The 16,161-nt window shown below is 40.6% G+C and overlaps 2 protein-coding genes across 2 annotated transcripts in view; both read left to right on the top strand.

Annotated features, from left to right (window-relative positions):
• Positions 1-16,161, top strand: part of tmem259 (transmembrane protein 259) — a 354,282-nt gene that overhangs the window by 98,092 nt on the left and 240,029 nt on the right. The window lies entirely within an intron of this gene.
• dbt (dihydrolipoamide branched chain transacylase E2) overlaps positions 6,281-16,161 on the top strand; it is a 33,895-nt gene continuing 24,014 nt past the window's right edge. Inside the window, 5 exon segments of the mRNA XM_080736642.1 lie at positions 6,281-6,335; positions 10,105-10,225; positions 12,930-13,005; positions 15,704-15,836; positions 15,838-15,886. Of these exon segments, the coding sequence (XP_080592768.1) occupies positions 6,291-6,335; positions 10,105-10,225; positions 12,930-13,005; positions 15,704-15,836; positions 15,838-15,886 (424 nt within the window). The 5' untranslated portion in view covers positions 6,281-6,290.

The following is a 16,161-nucleotide window of genomic DNA, read 5'->3' as shown; positions in this document are numbered from 1 at the left end:
AAAATATCTGTTACTTAAGTTTGGTCAATTGTCATCGTCATAGATGGTGGTCAGCCACAAACTCAGTCACAACAACTGGCCAATAATAACATAATTCTGTTCAGAATTTGTCGTCTCATATCTTTCCACAAAATATTAGAAAACTCAGCTCAAAGCTCAGCTCAATAAGCAAGATCAAATCAATAAGGAGCTCGTTATCAGTAAATAATGTATGAGATTCATCCCTACAGATGATAGGTGTTTATAAGCAGATATGAGGTTTATGAGTGGATATTAACTGATGATAGATGTTTGTGTAGGCCTACTGTGAGTGACATTCTAACAGTGCATTGTGTAAACAGTAAGCAGATACAATGAGTTTATATGTCTATGGTGTTTTGCAATAGGCCATCACACGCTTAGCACTCAATAAGGCCATCACACGCTTAGCACTCAATAAGGCCATCACACGCTTAGCACTCAATAAGGCCATCACACGCTTAGCACTCAATAAGGCCATCACACGCTTAGCACTCAATAAGGCCATCACACGCTAGCACTCAATAAGGCCATCACACCCTTAGCACTCTCAATAACACATGACTACGGTTTAGCAGGAGTTTTGTCTCCTCATAGAGCTGTCACAATTACACATTTAAACTGACAATTACTTTTAAATGTGTAATTGTGACAGCACTATGCAGATATGAGAGGTCTACAGTAGGCCTACAGTAGCATACAGTAAGCTGAGGTTTATATAAAGATGTAATATGTGTTTAATATGAGAGGTCTACAGTACAGTAGCATACAGTAAGCAGAGGTTTATATAAATATGTAATATGTGTATAACATGAGAGGTCTAACAGTACAGTAGCATACAGTAAGCTGAGGTTTATATACAGATGTAATATGTGTATAACATGAGAGGTCTAACAGTACAGTAGCATACAGTAAGCAGAGGTTTATATAAATATGTAATATGTGTATAACATGAGAGGTCTACAGTAGGCCTACAGTAGCATACAGTAAGCTGAGGTTTATATAAAGATGTAATATACTAGAAGGTCGGCCGGCTGCGCCGGCCTCCCCTCTAGGTCGTCGCGTTGCGTCTATAGGAGTAAATATTCGTCGAAAACAAATCCCTGAGGTACAGGGTGGCCACGATCTGATGGTTTTTTTGAGAAAAAAAATCTTTTTGAGAAAAAAAATCTTTTTGAGAAAAAAAGTTTTTTGAGAAAAAATGTTTTTTGAGAAAAAAAAAATGAGAAAAAAAATTGTTTTGAGAAAAAAAAAATTGAGAAAAAAACATTTTTCTCAAAAAGAAAATTTTAGAGAAAAAAAACATTTGAGAAAAAAAAAATTGAGAAAAAAGAAATTGAGAAAAGATTTTTTTTGAGAAAAAAAAATTTTGAGAAAAAGAAATTGAGAAAAACATTTTTTTTGAGAAAAAACATTTTTTGAGAAAAAAAAAAATCTCAAAAAAAGAATTTTAGAGAAAAAAAAGATTTTGAGAAAAAAAAATGTTTGAGAAAAAAAAATGTTTGAGAAAAAAAACAATTTTGAGAAAAAAAAATGTTTGAGAAAAAAAAATTGGAAAAAAATAAATAATAATAAATAAAACGTATTGGTGATGCGATGACGTGGTGTATACGGATGTTACTGCGATTGAGGTGAAAGAGAAAAGTGGAAAGTTGTGAGCTAACTATTAGCTATTTGTGTGTGTGTGTGTGTGTGTGTGTGTGTGTGTGTGTGTGTGTGTGTGTGTGTGTGTGTGTGTCTGTGTTCTGGCTACGCCCCCCTCGGTTGAAATTGGATCCGCCGGTCCCATAGCTGGGAATACGAGCCAATGGACGGCGGTCACCATGGCAACGGGGGGCCAATGATAGAGTTATGGGCGGTTTTATTCCCTACACTCTACCGACATCTGCTCTAGCTATGAGTTGAAGTGGAGGCGAAATGGGCGTGGAAGTGGGATGCGGCTCTAAGAAAAATGCCTAATAGTAGATGTATAATATGAGAGGTCTACACAGTAGCACACAGTAAGCAGAGTGCAGCTCTTATCTATACGGATGCCTTTGTTATCTCTGACCTCACCACCACTCTGACACATTAAGTTATACATAGTTTAGTTTATTATCTGTGATTACACCACCATAATGCTACACATTAAGTTATACATAGTTTAGCAGCTAAACAATGAACCTAGAGCATCTGTCTAGACTCTAGAACAACAACATGCTGCCTGGTGTATGTCACATTCTTGTGTGTGTGTGTGTGTGTGTGTGTGTGTGTGTGTGTGTGTGTGTGTGTGTGTGTGTGTGTGTGTGTGTGTCAGCTGTCTCTAGCCACACTCAGCAGGCTAGCAGAAAGTTCCTAAATATAAAGTCTATATCAGGACGCTTCAAGGGGTTTGTGTGCAACTGTCATCAGCGTTGTGTCAATTCATGTTGTCTGTTTGTTTCAGACATTTAACTGCTGAAACCCTCAAAGTCCTGTGACTTCCACTAACTGACAACGTGTGTGCCTGGTGAAGGACATCAATGTGCAAACACAGCAGTAAGATGTGAGCTGCTGTGATAGGAGAAGGATATCAAATGGAACCCAACCACCTTAAAGACTACTGATGGTTGTATAGGCTACAGTATATCCCTGCTCTGCCTGCATGTAACCTTCATACATGAAGACTGTTACAGTCCTTTCACAATATACACATGTTGTTCAGATTGTATTGTATTTTTATTGTATTGTGTATACTATGCTTTGGCAATATAAAAGTGTGTTTTCTCATGGCAATAAAGCCCTTTGAATTGAATTGAATTGAATTGGATTGAAATATTGTGCGTGTGTGCATGTGTGTGTGTGGCAGAGACACAAGAGTTTATGAAACCATCTGAGATCTATGAACAGGATTAATCTGTAACGCAGTTCCATTCTACAACAATGTGTTCCCTGCTTCATCTCTCTCTCTCTCTGTCAGCTGATGGTTTCTACACTGAAGACCCTGAAATGAATGGTAAATAGATTCCACTCACCTCTGGTGTCTCACTGCAGATCAACTCCATTCAATGTAAACGTGTCCCCTCCACACACACACACACACACACACACATGGCAGTGTGTTGTTAGATAGTCAGTCAGTGTGACATAGTTCAGTGTTGTTGTTTAGTGTGTTGTAAATGAGTCAGGCATGTCAGTGTGTGTTATGAGTGTGTGTCAGTTTGTTGTGTTATCAGTGTGTGTGTGTGTGTGTGTGTGTGTGTGTCTCTGTGACTGTAACCCTAACCCCAGCAAGTTCTAACTTTAGACTGGAGTCACCAGGAACCCAGCTGTGTGTGTGTGTGTGTGTGTGTGTGTGTGTGTGTGTGTGTGTGTGTGTGTGTGTGTGTGTGTGTGTGTGTGTGTGTGTGTGTGTGTGTGTCACATGGTTCTACATGCCGTGCCAGGATTGGCTGAGGTCATTGAGGACAATATAGCCTACAGTAGTCTCTCTGGGAGTTCAAACTAAACACCTTATTACACACACACACACACACACACACACACACACACACACACACACACACACACACACACACACACACACACACACACACACACACACACATAACAGGCACATGCACACATAGACATCAATGGGGGCTTGTACCCCTGCCCTTTTATTCCTATGTAAAAAGTGTCCTCTCCTGACGATGAATGCAGTTTTCACTATGGTGAAAGAAATGCAAATGTCCTCTTTCCATGCCATACCTGAAGGCAGCATTCAAGAGAATTGCCTTGTCCAAACTCTCCTGAACTTGAATGCAGTGTCTTATGTTTAAATCAAGAAATGGGGTAAAAATCAAGCATCGAAAATAGCCGACTGCGACGCGTTGTGAGTTTGGAGGTCTGCTATTTTCAATATTTCCACCAAAAGGCCATTTTAGACATTTCTGCCCCTGCCTCCAACATTCTCTGCTCTGCTCGTCCCTGACACATACTGTACACACGCACACGTACACACGTGTACACACGCACACGTACACACGTGTACACACGTGTACACACGCACACGTACACACGTGTACACACGCACAGACACACATATGTGACGGAGAGAGTCGCAGCCCCAGCCTTGAAGACTCAAAAGTCTAGTATCTCCCCCAGACCAAAAAGATGTCTCTTTGGTCTAGTGGTTAAGATATTGGACTTTCGTGTGGGAGACCTGGGTACAAACCCAGGTGGGGACATTCGGATCACTTCCGTTACACACACACACACACACATACGTGCACACACGCACAGACACACGTTAGTGGTTCAGTGTCTTGCTCAAGGACACTTCAACCTGGAGCCAGGAGGAGCTGGGAATCAAACCGGGGACCTTTAGATTGCGCCTCAAATCATGAACACAGCATGCAATGGATTTAGACATGCACGTTCCCACTAGGCAGAGGAAGAAATGACGATTCATGTTTTTATCTTTAACTCCACCGATCAGTGTAAAGCTTTGTATGTGCACTTCCTAGAGGCCAAGGAAAAACCTTTGCCTGCATTTTTCACATCTGCCTTGCACCAGGAGGCCGATTTATGTAAAACACTTTTTTTTGATTACTCCTTCAGATTTGATAAAAAAAAAAGAAAAAAAAAAGAAATGCAAATCGGTACACAGTATCCCTATCTCTATCTATCCTGATTGACTAAGATTGGCTTCCAAAGTTTGCAGGATTGGTCAGTCTTCAACAAAATGCCTCAAATCATGAACACAGCTTGTGATTTCATTCCCACTAAGTCAAGGCCACCCTTTTCACATTGGCCACCAGTAGCTTGTTGTAACAAAATGCTTCAAATAATGAATGAAGTGCTGATTGCAGTGAAAGGCCAGAGAAGACATTTTCACATTAGCCTATTACAGCGCCACCAGGAGGCCACAATAACCTAGCTGACCTGGCGGAGACCTGTGCTATTAGTCAGGGGATATCTTCAGGAACAAATCCTGGAATAAATTCCTTACCAAAAATTGTCTTCACCAATGTGTTGGTGAAAACAGCCCCCATACAATTATGGTTTAGTGATCACTTTTCACAGTTTTGTGGGAGCCGCCTTTACCCCAAGTTGATAACACTCGTAAAGTCCCGGGCCGGACCAATCAGCGGCAGCTATGGGCGGGCTCTGAGCGGCTCTGAGCCAATAGAGTCTGATTGCAGACCACATGGAAACCCAGGAGGCGGATTCTGGGTGCAACGTCATGCATGAGGCCAATATGAGTGGTTGGAGTTGGCACTCCCAGACTGTGATAGAAACGGCCACATCCAATCACCTGCTACAGAAATTCAAAAAATTGCCCGCCCCTTACATCGAGTCTGCCCGAGAGAGCCCAGATGTAAGGCAGAGCGTTACGCACTGCTGCAACTATCTGGCGAAAGTCAGGTTACTTTACAAACACATTGGCGAAGAAATAATTATTTATTCCAGGACTTTTTAAGATATCCCCTGACTATATGAAGTGAATTTATTCCAGGACTTTTTAAGATATCCACTGACTATATGAAGTGCCCTGCTTCCAGTTTGTCTTGTGGTTCAGAGATGCCTTTAGTCTTGGTAAACAGAGCCACCTAGCGGAGGGGTAGGTGCACTGCATTGGAATACAGTTCCTGCTGCTACTCAAGAAGTTGTGAATATCTGGATTAATAATAATAATAATAACAAGTAACAACAATGTCAAAGCAAATTGCTGTGAGTTATTTTCACGCACACATAGATTGATTGATTGAAGTTTATTGTCAGTTTGCATAGGAAAAAAAAAACAACTAAAAAACTAAAGTAGAGTTTCATGAGGTCAAGTAAAAGGAGATCCTAGTAAGCTTTTTGGCTTATTTACACTGAGGAACCACTTTATGTATCTCATATAACATTGAATAGAACACTGTAGGCCTAATTTATGTAGCCTATATAATATAACAAAAAATAAAATAAAAATAACAATCATTAATAGGCTACTTTTTTTTAAATGTAGCTTTTTCTTTTACAGGAAACCCAAAACCAACGACCAGATTCCCTGATCGTAAATGAATAAAAATATATAAGCATGAAATACACATAAAACAAACCATAATTAACATACATCTATATTATTAAAACATCATATTTGTAATCTTTGACACCAAAGTGCCTTACAGTCACAGTCAAGGCAAAATTCTTCCCCATGCCTGGAGGCGGAACTGCTTCCGCCGCTCACCGGAAACGCAGAAGAAGAAGCAGCGGGAGCGCTCTCTGATTGGCTGCTGCCAGAGGCGTGTGTGTGACTTCAGAGTGTGAGGAGAAGGGGAGCCAAGATGGCGGCGGTGAGCAGATGTTCTCTGAGCCTGGTCACTAGACTGGTATGTTTATTTAATGTGTTTAATGATGTTTAATGATGTTTATAAGTGTTTAATCATGTTTAATAAGGTTTAATCATGGTTATAAGTAGACAGTGTTGGCATGGTGATGCCAGTGTGGTGTTGGCACAGCAGAGGACAGGTTGGCATGGATATGAATGATATGGAATGACATGGAATGGTTTCTGTGCATTGGTGTAGGAAGCTGTTATGTTATATCACTGATTAATATTAATGGGTTTAATGTCAAGGACCTTCTCAGTTGGACATGCATTATTCCACTGAGCTGCATTTGATACCTTTAGGGTCCATTTGGTTCCATGTGTACACAGACCTATACATAGGTGTACATATAGTACCGTGTATGTATGTGTAGAATCAATGGCTGTGATCTGACAGAGTTACAGACCTATACATTAGTACTGTATGTATGTAGGGTTGTGTTAGTCCTATAGAATGGCTGTGATTTGACCTAACATGTCATTTATCCCAGATCAGCAGCCATAGATCAGTCTTATTCCCCCACAGTTAGCAGACTGGAGGAGAGGGTCAGAGTGATGTGTGATAGGCTGTCACCATTATGACATTTTACATGACAATTAATTGTCACTCAAATAATTGCGATTAACGATTTAATTGTGCTCTTGTCGTTGATAATTACATTTCTGTTTGTTTTTAGGCTTTGAAGTTGCACATGGCAGATATGACACATAACCTAAATATACAAAGAAATGACTGACATATTTGACAACTTTATACTTGAAAAAGAACCTTAATAGTGGAAATAGCCGATCTACAAGCTCACAACGCGTCGTGAGCTTGTAGATCTGCTATTTCCAATATTTTATACTTAAAAAAAAAAAAAAAAAAAATATATATATATATATATATATATATATATATATATATATATATATATATGAATATTTTTCAACATGGAAACGATTATGAAAAACAATCGCGATTAGAAGACGATTATGTAATATTTGTGGCAGCCCTTGATTTGTGATAGGAAGGTATCAGCAAGGATGGAAGGGAAGGTCACAGTATCCTGTATCATTATGTTATAATGTTTATACAGTATCATTATGTTATAATGTTTATACAGTATCATTATGTTATAATGTTTATACAGTATCATTATGTTATAATGTTTATACAGTATCATTATGTTATAATGTTTATACAGTATCATTATGTTATAATGTTTATACAGTATCATTATGTTATAATGTTTATACAGTATCATTATGTTATAATGTTTATACAGTATCATTATGTTATAATGTTTATACAGTATCATTATGTTATAATGTTTATACAGTATCATTATGTTATAATGTTTATACAGTATCGTTATGTTATAATGTTTATACAGTATCATTATGTTATAATGTTTATACAGTATCATTATGTTATGATGTTTATGTCAGGGTTATTTTGAAATTGGAAAAATATTTTTCCAGTACTGGAAAAGTTTTCGAATTTATCAAGGGTCCTGGAAGGTCCTGGAACACAATAGCTATGCATTGTCTTTGGTTATTGATTTTGTTAATGCCTCTGAAATGACAAATTAAACACGGGCCAAATTGTCAAATATTAGAGGCAGAATTGGGAGGCGTTGTGAGCATGTAGATCGGCTATTTTCACAATAGAACAGTGTTATACAAGATTCCTCAACTCTTAAGCTGGTTGCACACTGCTGCATTTTTCGGGCCGAATATCGGACTGAATTTCGGAGCACGCAAATAAAAAAATCAACCTCACGTTATGTCAGTCACGTTTGCACACTGCCGCCCGTTTCGCGCACCACTCGGTCCCTTGCTCTCTCTATCTCTCTCTCTCTCCTTGCCCTGAAAAACGCATTTCGCAACGAAAAACGCAGCAGTGTGCAACCACCTTTAGTGCTCGTCAGGTTGGGGGGTCCCCAGTTAAAATATGATTATTTCGGGGGTCACGGCCTGAAAGGGTTGAGAACCACTGGCATACACTACCTGTCTTTGGGCATTGCACATAGGAGTAAGCGACCTGTTATTGAGCTGAATTATTGTTATATAGTCCTGGAAATTGGGTTAAATATTCTGGAAAGGTTTTGTGTGTGAGAACCCTGTTATGCAGATCAGTCATCCACTCCATGTTCCCTAACCTGATGAAGGTCAAGTCTAAAGGAAGCCTGTCATGATTACTGTACTTCATAATCGTCTAATCACAATTGTTTTGTCTTAATCGTTTCCATGTTTGAAAATGTTCATATAATTTATTTTCGAACGAGATTGCAGATCTACAAGCTCACAACATGTCGCGATGCGCCGCGTTGTGAGCTTGTAGATCAGCTATTTTCGGTAAAGAGCTTTGGTGTAGAGGGGAAAAAGAGCAGACTAAGTACAGAGTGAAAGGTAAAGTTTATTAAGTATTGACGGTTCAAGTGGTTAAATATCTGAAAACACAAATTTACATGAATCCAAAATACACTGATGATTGTGCTGTCAAACAATGAAACTATATGGAATCTATGAACAGGTTGTGGGGGTCCCTGCTTCATCTCTCTCTCAACTAAGGGGTCCCTGCTTCATCTCTCTCTCAACTAAGGGGTCCCTGCTTCATCTCTCTCTCAACTAAGGGGTCCCTGCTTCATCTCTCTCTCAACTAAGGGGTCCCTGCTTCATCTCTCTCTCAACTGAGGGGTCCCTGCTTCATCTCTCTCTCAACTAAGGGGTCCCTGCTTCATCTCTCTCTCAACTAAGGGGTCCCTGCTTCATCTCTCTCTCAACTAAGGGGTCCCTGCTTCATCTCTCTCTCAACTGAGGGGTCCCTGCTTCATCTCTCTCTCAACTAAGGGGTCCCTGCTTCATCTCTGTCTCAACTAAGGGGTCCCTGCTTCATCTCTCTCTCAACTAAGGGGTCCCTGCTTCATCTCTCTCTCAACTAAGGGGTCCCTGCTTCATCTCTCTCTCAACTGAGGGGTCCCTGCTTCATCTCTCTCTCAACTAAGGGGTCCCTGCTTCATCTCTCTCTCAACTGAGGGGTCCTTGGCCTGAAAACATTGAAGACCCCTGCACTAGCACATAACCGGGGCATTGAAATCTGGTCCACCACATTTTGATTGTCCATACGTCAACTTAGAAGAACTGTATTTTCCTTTCAGGAACTTTGCCATAATACGTAACAACCTTATTTGTGTAACTATTTTCTTTCACATCAGGATGTCATGATCATTAGACTTACAGCAACAACCCACTTACTGTATCTCCCAGACTGCTAGAGCTTTAATCGGGCCCCAAATTTGGAACGTCAGCCCGAGACCGACCGATACATGATTGATAGTTGAAGCCCGGCACACAGTATCTCTAAAGTCATTTTTTTAAAAAGATTTGTTTTTGGTTTTTTTATGCCTTTATTCAATAGGACAGTAGACTGACAGGAAATGGGGAGAAAGATGGGGAATGACATGTGGCAAAGGTCGCCCGGATCGGGAATCGAACCGGCGACGCCAGAAGGCATCATAGCCTAGTATGTGGTATGCGCCTTGACCACCAGGCCAGCGGGCGCCCCCAGTATCTCTAAAGTCATGTCATCAACATGGATCTGTCCCATTTCCCATATTCCCTTCTGATTGGCTACCGTTGCCTTCTAAAGATTCTGTATGCGATGTGACGGTCGCTTATCTCCCGATTAGGGAGTCTTACTGGTTTATTTGTTTACAGTTGTCCCACCAGTACAGTAACATATTGTTATTGTTTACAGTACAGTAACATATTGTTATTGTTTACAGATGTCCCACCAGTACAGACGCAGGTGTTTCAGAGCCCAGATCTTCAGGAACAACAAATCAGTCCTCAGTCATTCCTTCCTGCCTCCTGTGTGTGCAGCCAGACTGGTTCATACCTCATACAGTAAGATACCGTATTAACAGTTCTACTGCCAGATCAGACAAATCATTAACAGTTCTACTGCCAGATGTATTATTTATTTATTAAGGCTGGTGTCAGCAAAAAGCAGCTTACCTTTGCGACGTTATAGAAAAAGATCGATTGATTATTTTCAAATGATTTCTTTTTCATTGGACGTATTATATGTGTACTTGAATGAATGTGAATTGGGCCACTCCGCTTGCCGTCCATTCAGAGCATAGAAATGCATTTCTAGATCAGATCCACAGAAAACAGCCAGGAAGTGATTTGGGACTCCATTATTGTTTACGTGCGGTGGAAATTTTAGAGCAGCATTACGGGAGATGTTTTTACTGAACACGGTGGCGAACACCAGTTATCAGCTTACAGTCATCAAAAGTAAGTAAAAGAACCAGCGTTCGTATTGGCAACGAGCTGGGGTCAAAATTGGGGCGAACGGGAACGTCCGAAGCGGTAAAAGAGTTAATATGTATCTATACATGTTCCAGGGAGTCATGGTCCCATCCTTCAGTAATAATAATATTATGTATATATTCATGTTCCAGGGTGTCATGTATAATATTATGTATACATGTTCCAGGGTGTCATGGTCCCATCCTTCAGTAATAATAATATTATGTATATATTAGGGATGCCCCGATCACGTTTTTTTTGCTCCTGATCCGATACCGATCAATTATTATTGCTTCCGATTCGATCCCGATCTTTCCCGATCCGATCTTTTGGCAAGGCATTAAGAAAAAAAAATTCTATTCATTCTATCACTTAGTGCAGCACTGAATCAACAAATTAAAAACAAAGCTTATGAGTAGTGTATAGTGATATAGGCCTACTACTGCAGTGTTTCTCAAGCATTGTGCAGCGGACCTTTGGTGTAGCCTTTGAAATTTGGCAGTGAAGTCACGATTTAACTGTTCTGCCGCCGTTGACGGTGAGGATTGTCATTGAAAGGGTTAATACCATGGCGCCGTTGACGGTGAGGACTGTGAATCTTACTGTATATACAGTAAAGATATTATTACTTACTTAATGTCGCTCCGGTCCCGCTCGCATCGGTAATGTCGGCGATTTGTTTACAACGCACGTTGGGCGTGCACGCGAAGTGAAGCTCCTCAATGTTAAGTCAATGGAGAGGCCCATAAAGAAACTTCATTTAAACAAAATAGCCATTTTGAGACATTTTGCAGCAGATCTAAATGTAAACAAGGCACAAGGCAGGGCGCAGCCATCTTGCCTCTTCTTGTCCCACACTGTCATGTGACTAGATGACGTAATCGTTGCCGTCAAGTGATAATCCAAAAAAACAAAAACAACCCCCTTCCGGCCCTTCAAAATAATAGCGGCGGCCGACGGAGGAAACGACGTGGCACCAAGGCAACAAGCAACCTTCAGATTAAGAGGCAGTAGATGTGTTAAGGACTTTTAAAACCTGTTTAATACCTCAAAAAATAAAATAAAATAGACCATTACAGCATCAAAAATAATCAACAAACTATATAAAAACTGGTAAAACATTGGCCACTTTTAAAGTTGAAACAAAATAAGTTAAGAACCAATTAACCAGTCTGCTTGAAAAGTATGCATCTGTAGCAGCTAGTTGACAGTGCAGAGAGACATAATTGCCTTCCTTTGATCCATTAACAAGGAGCCATTACTACTTATTGGCATCAGCTGCCAGCTGGACACAGAGTCTGACACAATCACCTTCCCTCTGCAGGGCACTGTGTCCGTCTCATTTCTCCAAAAGCCCTTGAATATGATTGAAAATGATTAAAGGGGCACTCCACCACTTTTCAACCTATGTTCATATAATTGGTCCTCACTCAAAAATAGCTTTTTGAGCGGTGGTCACAACGCTCCTATACGTGGCCGTGTGTGTGGGTCTGTCTGTCTGTCTGTCTCCGTGTCTGTCTGTCTGTCTGTAGCCTGCAGTAACCTTTTCTGACCACACATGTTAAGGGAGGGGCGCTGTTGCACACACACACACACACACACACACACACACACACACACACACACACACACACACACACACACACACACCACCGCTCAGTTCACACGAGTGTGATTTTTTATTTATTTTTTTATTTTTTTCTCAGAGGAGGGCTGTGGGCAGGTCAGAAACCCACCGTCTTGTGACATCATCGATTGCCAATCCAGCTTATAGAAACGTCATGCTTTCTATTCCTGAAAAGTTGCAATTTTAAAGCGGAAGCCATTCTCGCGATAATAAAAATCTAAATATTTTTTTCAAAAATATTGATTAATTTTTTTTTTGGGAAAATGATGATGTCACAAGACGATGGATTCTGAACTTCCCACAGCTCTCCTAGGAGACTTGGACTGAGTAGAAAAAAATTGTGATATTTTATCATGAACATTAGTGAGGACCTATTATATGAAGACAGGTTGAAAAGTGGTGAACTACTCCTTTAAGGATTACTGTGATTATGGTAAGCTTACGTTTCATATCGCATTCACCTTACCTGTAACTTTCACTACTCCCAGAAAATATAAAAAAAAAATAAAAAACTTTTTTTCCCAATATTTTTTTCCCGATCTCCGATCTTATAAAAATGACCATATCGGCGGCCGATCCGATCACGTGATCGGGATCGGGCAACACTAGTATATATTCATGTTCCAGGGTGTCATGTATAATATTATGTATATATTCATGTTCCAGGGTGTCATGGACCCATCCTTCAGTTCAAGTTGTCGGACATCGGAGAGGGAATCATGGAGGTGACGGTCAAAGAGTGGTACGTACACATCTGATAGCATCCCATCTGAGAAGAGCAGAGTGCTTGTAGATCTGGTGTTTTCACTAGTTTGGGTCCTGAGCAAACGTCTAATCTCTCTTTTGGTTCTGTAGCTGAAAGCTTTGAGAAGCTGCAGTAAGAGATGAATTGAACTCATTAACAACGTGTGCAGTTCACGATGTGTGCACTATTATTATTATTATTATTATTGTTATTATAATTATTATTACACTAAAATAAAGCAATCCTAATTCCCCATGGCTCACAGCCTGCCACGTTAACGACTAGCCTGGCAAGGTGGTTTGATTGATTGATTGATTGATTGATTGATTGATTGAAGACTTTATTGTCAGTTTGCATAGGAAAAGGTACAGTTTCATGACGGTACAGTTCACTGGTACAAGGTCTACTAAAAGGAGATCCTAGAAAAGACAGGCTTATTTCCATAGGAAACCATTGAAGTATCTCATATAAGGTTAAGGTTTGGTCATCATCTGGATGCAGTTGAAGAATGAATTAAAAGCATTTAAGGATGAAGACAGGCTGGTGTTGACTTGAGTGCGGCGCTGCAAGCTTGTAAATCTGTTATTATTTTGTATGAGGGAAAGGTTCTAACTCTGATCTCCCGGTGGTAAAAATACATCCACAGAGTGAGAATGATAGTTGCACTCCACCTGTGTGGAGTGTTGGGTTTTATCATCAACTCCAGAGTAGTGTACAGTAGGGTACAGTAGGGTACAGTAGTGTACAGTAGTGTACAGTAGGGTACAGTAGTGTACAGTAGTGTACAGTAGGGTACAGTAGTGTACAGTAGTGTACAGTAGGGTACAGTAGTGTACAGTAGTGTACAGTAGGGTACAGTAGTGTACAGTAGTTGCTGTATATGTTTAGAGACCCAGGGTCCATAACAAGATTTAATCAGTGGTGCTGCGGTCCCAACACCCGAAAATGCTCTGTAAATCTGAGTCAGATCAGCAGTCTGATCTCATCTTGGCCTTGTTTAAATCAGGAGTCCAGTTATCCGGATTTAAAATGAAGCAAACACGGAACTGAAAGGTCCTATGATTGGCTGCTAGTTGCGCTGTTCTGGTACCAGAAGCAACATGTTCTCCATAGGATTCCATTCATTTCCCCCTTTTCTTAACTTAAATTAATAAACATTGTCATAAATACTGTAGGGTTCCTGTCGCTAGTTTAAAGCCTCGTTTCAATCACCATGATATGCGTTTTGTGAAAATATGGACCAATTTATGTCATAATAAATGTTAAAGCAGGGTATGCTGTAGGAGGGGCTTGTGATGATTCTTCTTCGTGTGCTTTATTTTCGGCAAGCTTAAGACATTCTCCCATGTATCCCTGCGGTTGCACCATGTGACCGTTGGCAGCCAATAGCATTCCTGGTACCCACATTAAAACAATGATGGTGACACCCATACAAGGGCAAGAAAAGCAGCATAGAAACCAATGGGTTCCCACCGTCCATATTTTTTACCGTCTATGATTTAATTGGGTGAATCATTAAGCTCCTAACATGTTAGATTGTTTCTATATTGCTAGATTTTAATTGCTTGTCATTGTCACGTATAACATTAAATCGGCCTGCATGTCCATGATGTATGCCTTTATAAAATATAGTATTTTCACAGGGATTATTTATTAGTGTGTCCAGATGCCTGTTATTTATTTATCCCTCTCAGCCAGGTTTTTAATTACTTTTGAAAAATTATAGAATAAAAATGTTTGATCAAATCTGCCCATCGATGGTGCACCTTGAGGTCATAGAATCAGGATGAAAAAATCCAGTTTGGATTCCCATGTAAAGTTGGATCATTGCCAAAACCTGTAGTCTCACACACCAGTCTGACTGCATGGCTTGGTGAACAGCACCCTCTGGTGGCCAACAGTGGACCCTGCAGGGAGGCTAAAGCTCTGTCCTCAATCTACAGTATATGACCTCAATCTACAGTATGACCCTGGCCTTAATGTAACTCTCTCCTCAATCTACAGAATGTCCATGGCAGTAAACACGTTAAATTAGGGGACTAGGTGTCTCATTTTGACTAGGGGTGGAGCCCTTAACAAGGGTAGTCCATAACCCCATAACACATTTATTGAGTACCCGGTATCAATAAGCTTGTTATCATTATTAGAGTACTATCCATCATATATGGAAGTCATTTAACACTTATTGCACAATAATGAATGATTGTTTTAGTGATCTTAGTAATATGTGTTACTTTTGTCATCTTCATAGATGGTGGTCAGCCACAAACTCACAGTCACAACAACTGGACAAATGAAAAACATGTTCAGAATTTGTCGTCTCACATCTTTCCAGAAAATATTAGAACAAGCTTAACAGTGGGCTGATACAAGCCTGGCTCAATAAGCAGGATGGATAAGGTGCTCATTATCAATATAAATTAACGAGCTCCATCTCTAATTTTGACATTCTCTCTCTCTCTCTCTCTCTCTCTCTCTCTCTCTCTCTCTCTCTCTCTCTCTCTCTCTCTCTGTGTGTGTGTCTCTCTCTCTCTCTCTCTCTCTCTCTCTCTCTCTCTCTCTGTGTGTGTGTCTCTCTCTCTCTCTCTCTCTCTCTCTCTCTCTCTCTCTCTCTCTGTCTCTCTCTCTCTCTCTGTGTCTCTATGTCTCTCTCTCTCTCTCTCTCTCTCTCTCTCTCTCTCTCTCTCTCTCTCAGGTATGTTAAAGAAGGAGACAAGGTGTCTCAGTTTGACAGTATCTGTGAGGTGCAGAGTGACAAGGCCTCAGTGACCATCACCAGCCGCTACGACGGAGTGATCCGCAAGCTGCACTACGACGTGGACGCTACCCGCGCTGGTGGGGACGCCCCTAGTGGACATAGAGACTGAGGCTGGTCCAGGTACACCTTTAATAAGACCCTTTAAACCCTTTAATAAGACCCTTTAAAACATTAAAACCATTTAAACCCCGGTGGGGAGACCCCTAGTGGACATAGAGACTGAGGCTGGTCCAGGTACCTTTAATAAGACCCTTTAAACCCTAGTGGGCATAGAGACTGAGGCTGGTCCAGGTACCTTTAATAAGACCCTTTAAACCCTAGTGGGCATAGAGACTGAGGCTGGTCCAGGTACCTTTAATAAGACCCTTTAAACCCTAGTGGGCATAGAGACTGAG

This window comes from Nannobrachium achirus (genome assembly GCF_963921795.1).
Source record: "Nannobrachium achirus genome assembly, chromosome: 1".
NCBI classification, from domain to species: Eukaryota; Metazoa; Chordata; class Actinopteri; order Myctophiformes; family Myctophidae; genus Nannobrachium; species Nannobrachium achirus.
Note: the sequence above shows the minus strand (reverse complement) of the source record. Positions and strands in the feature narration are given on the sequence as shown.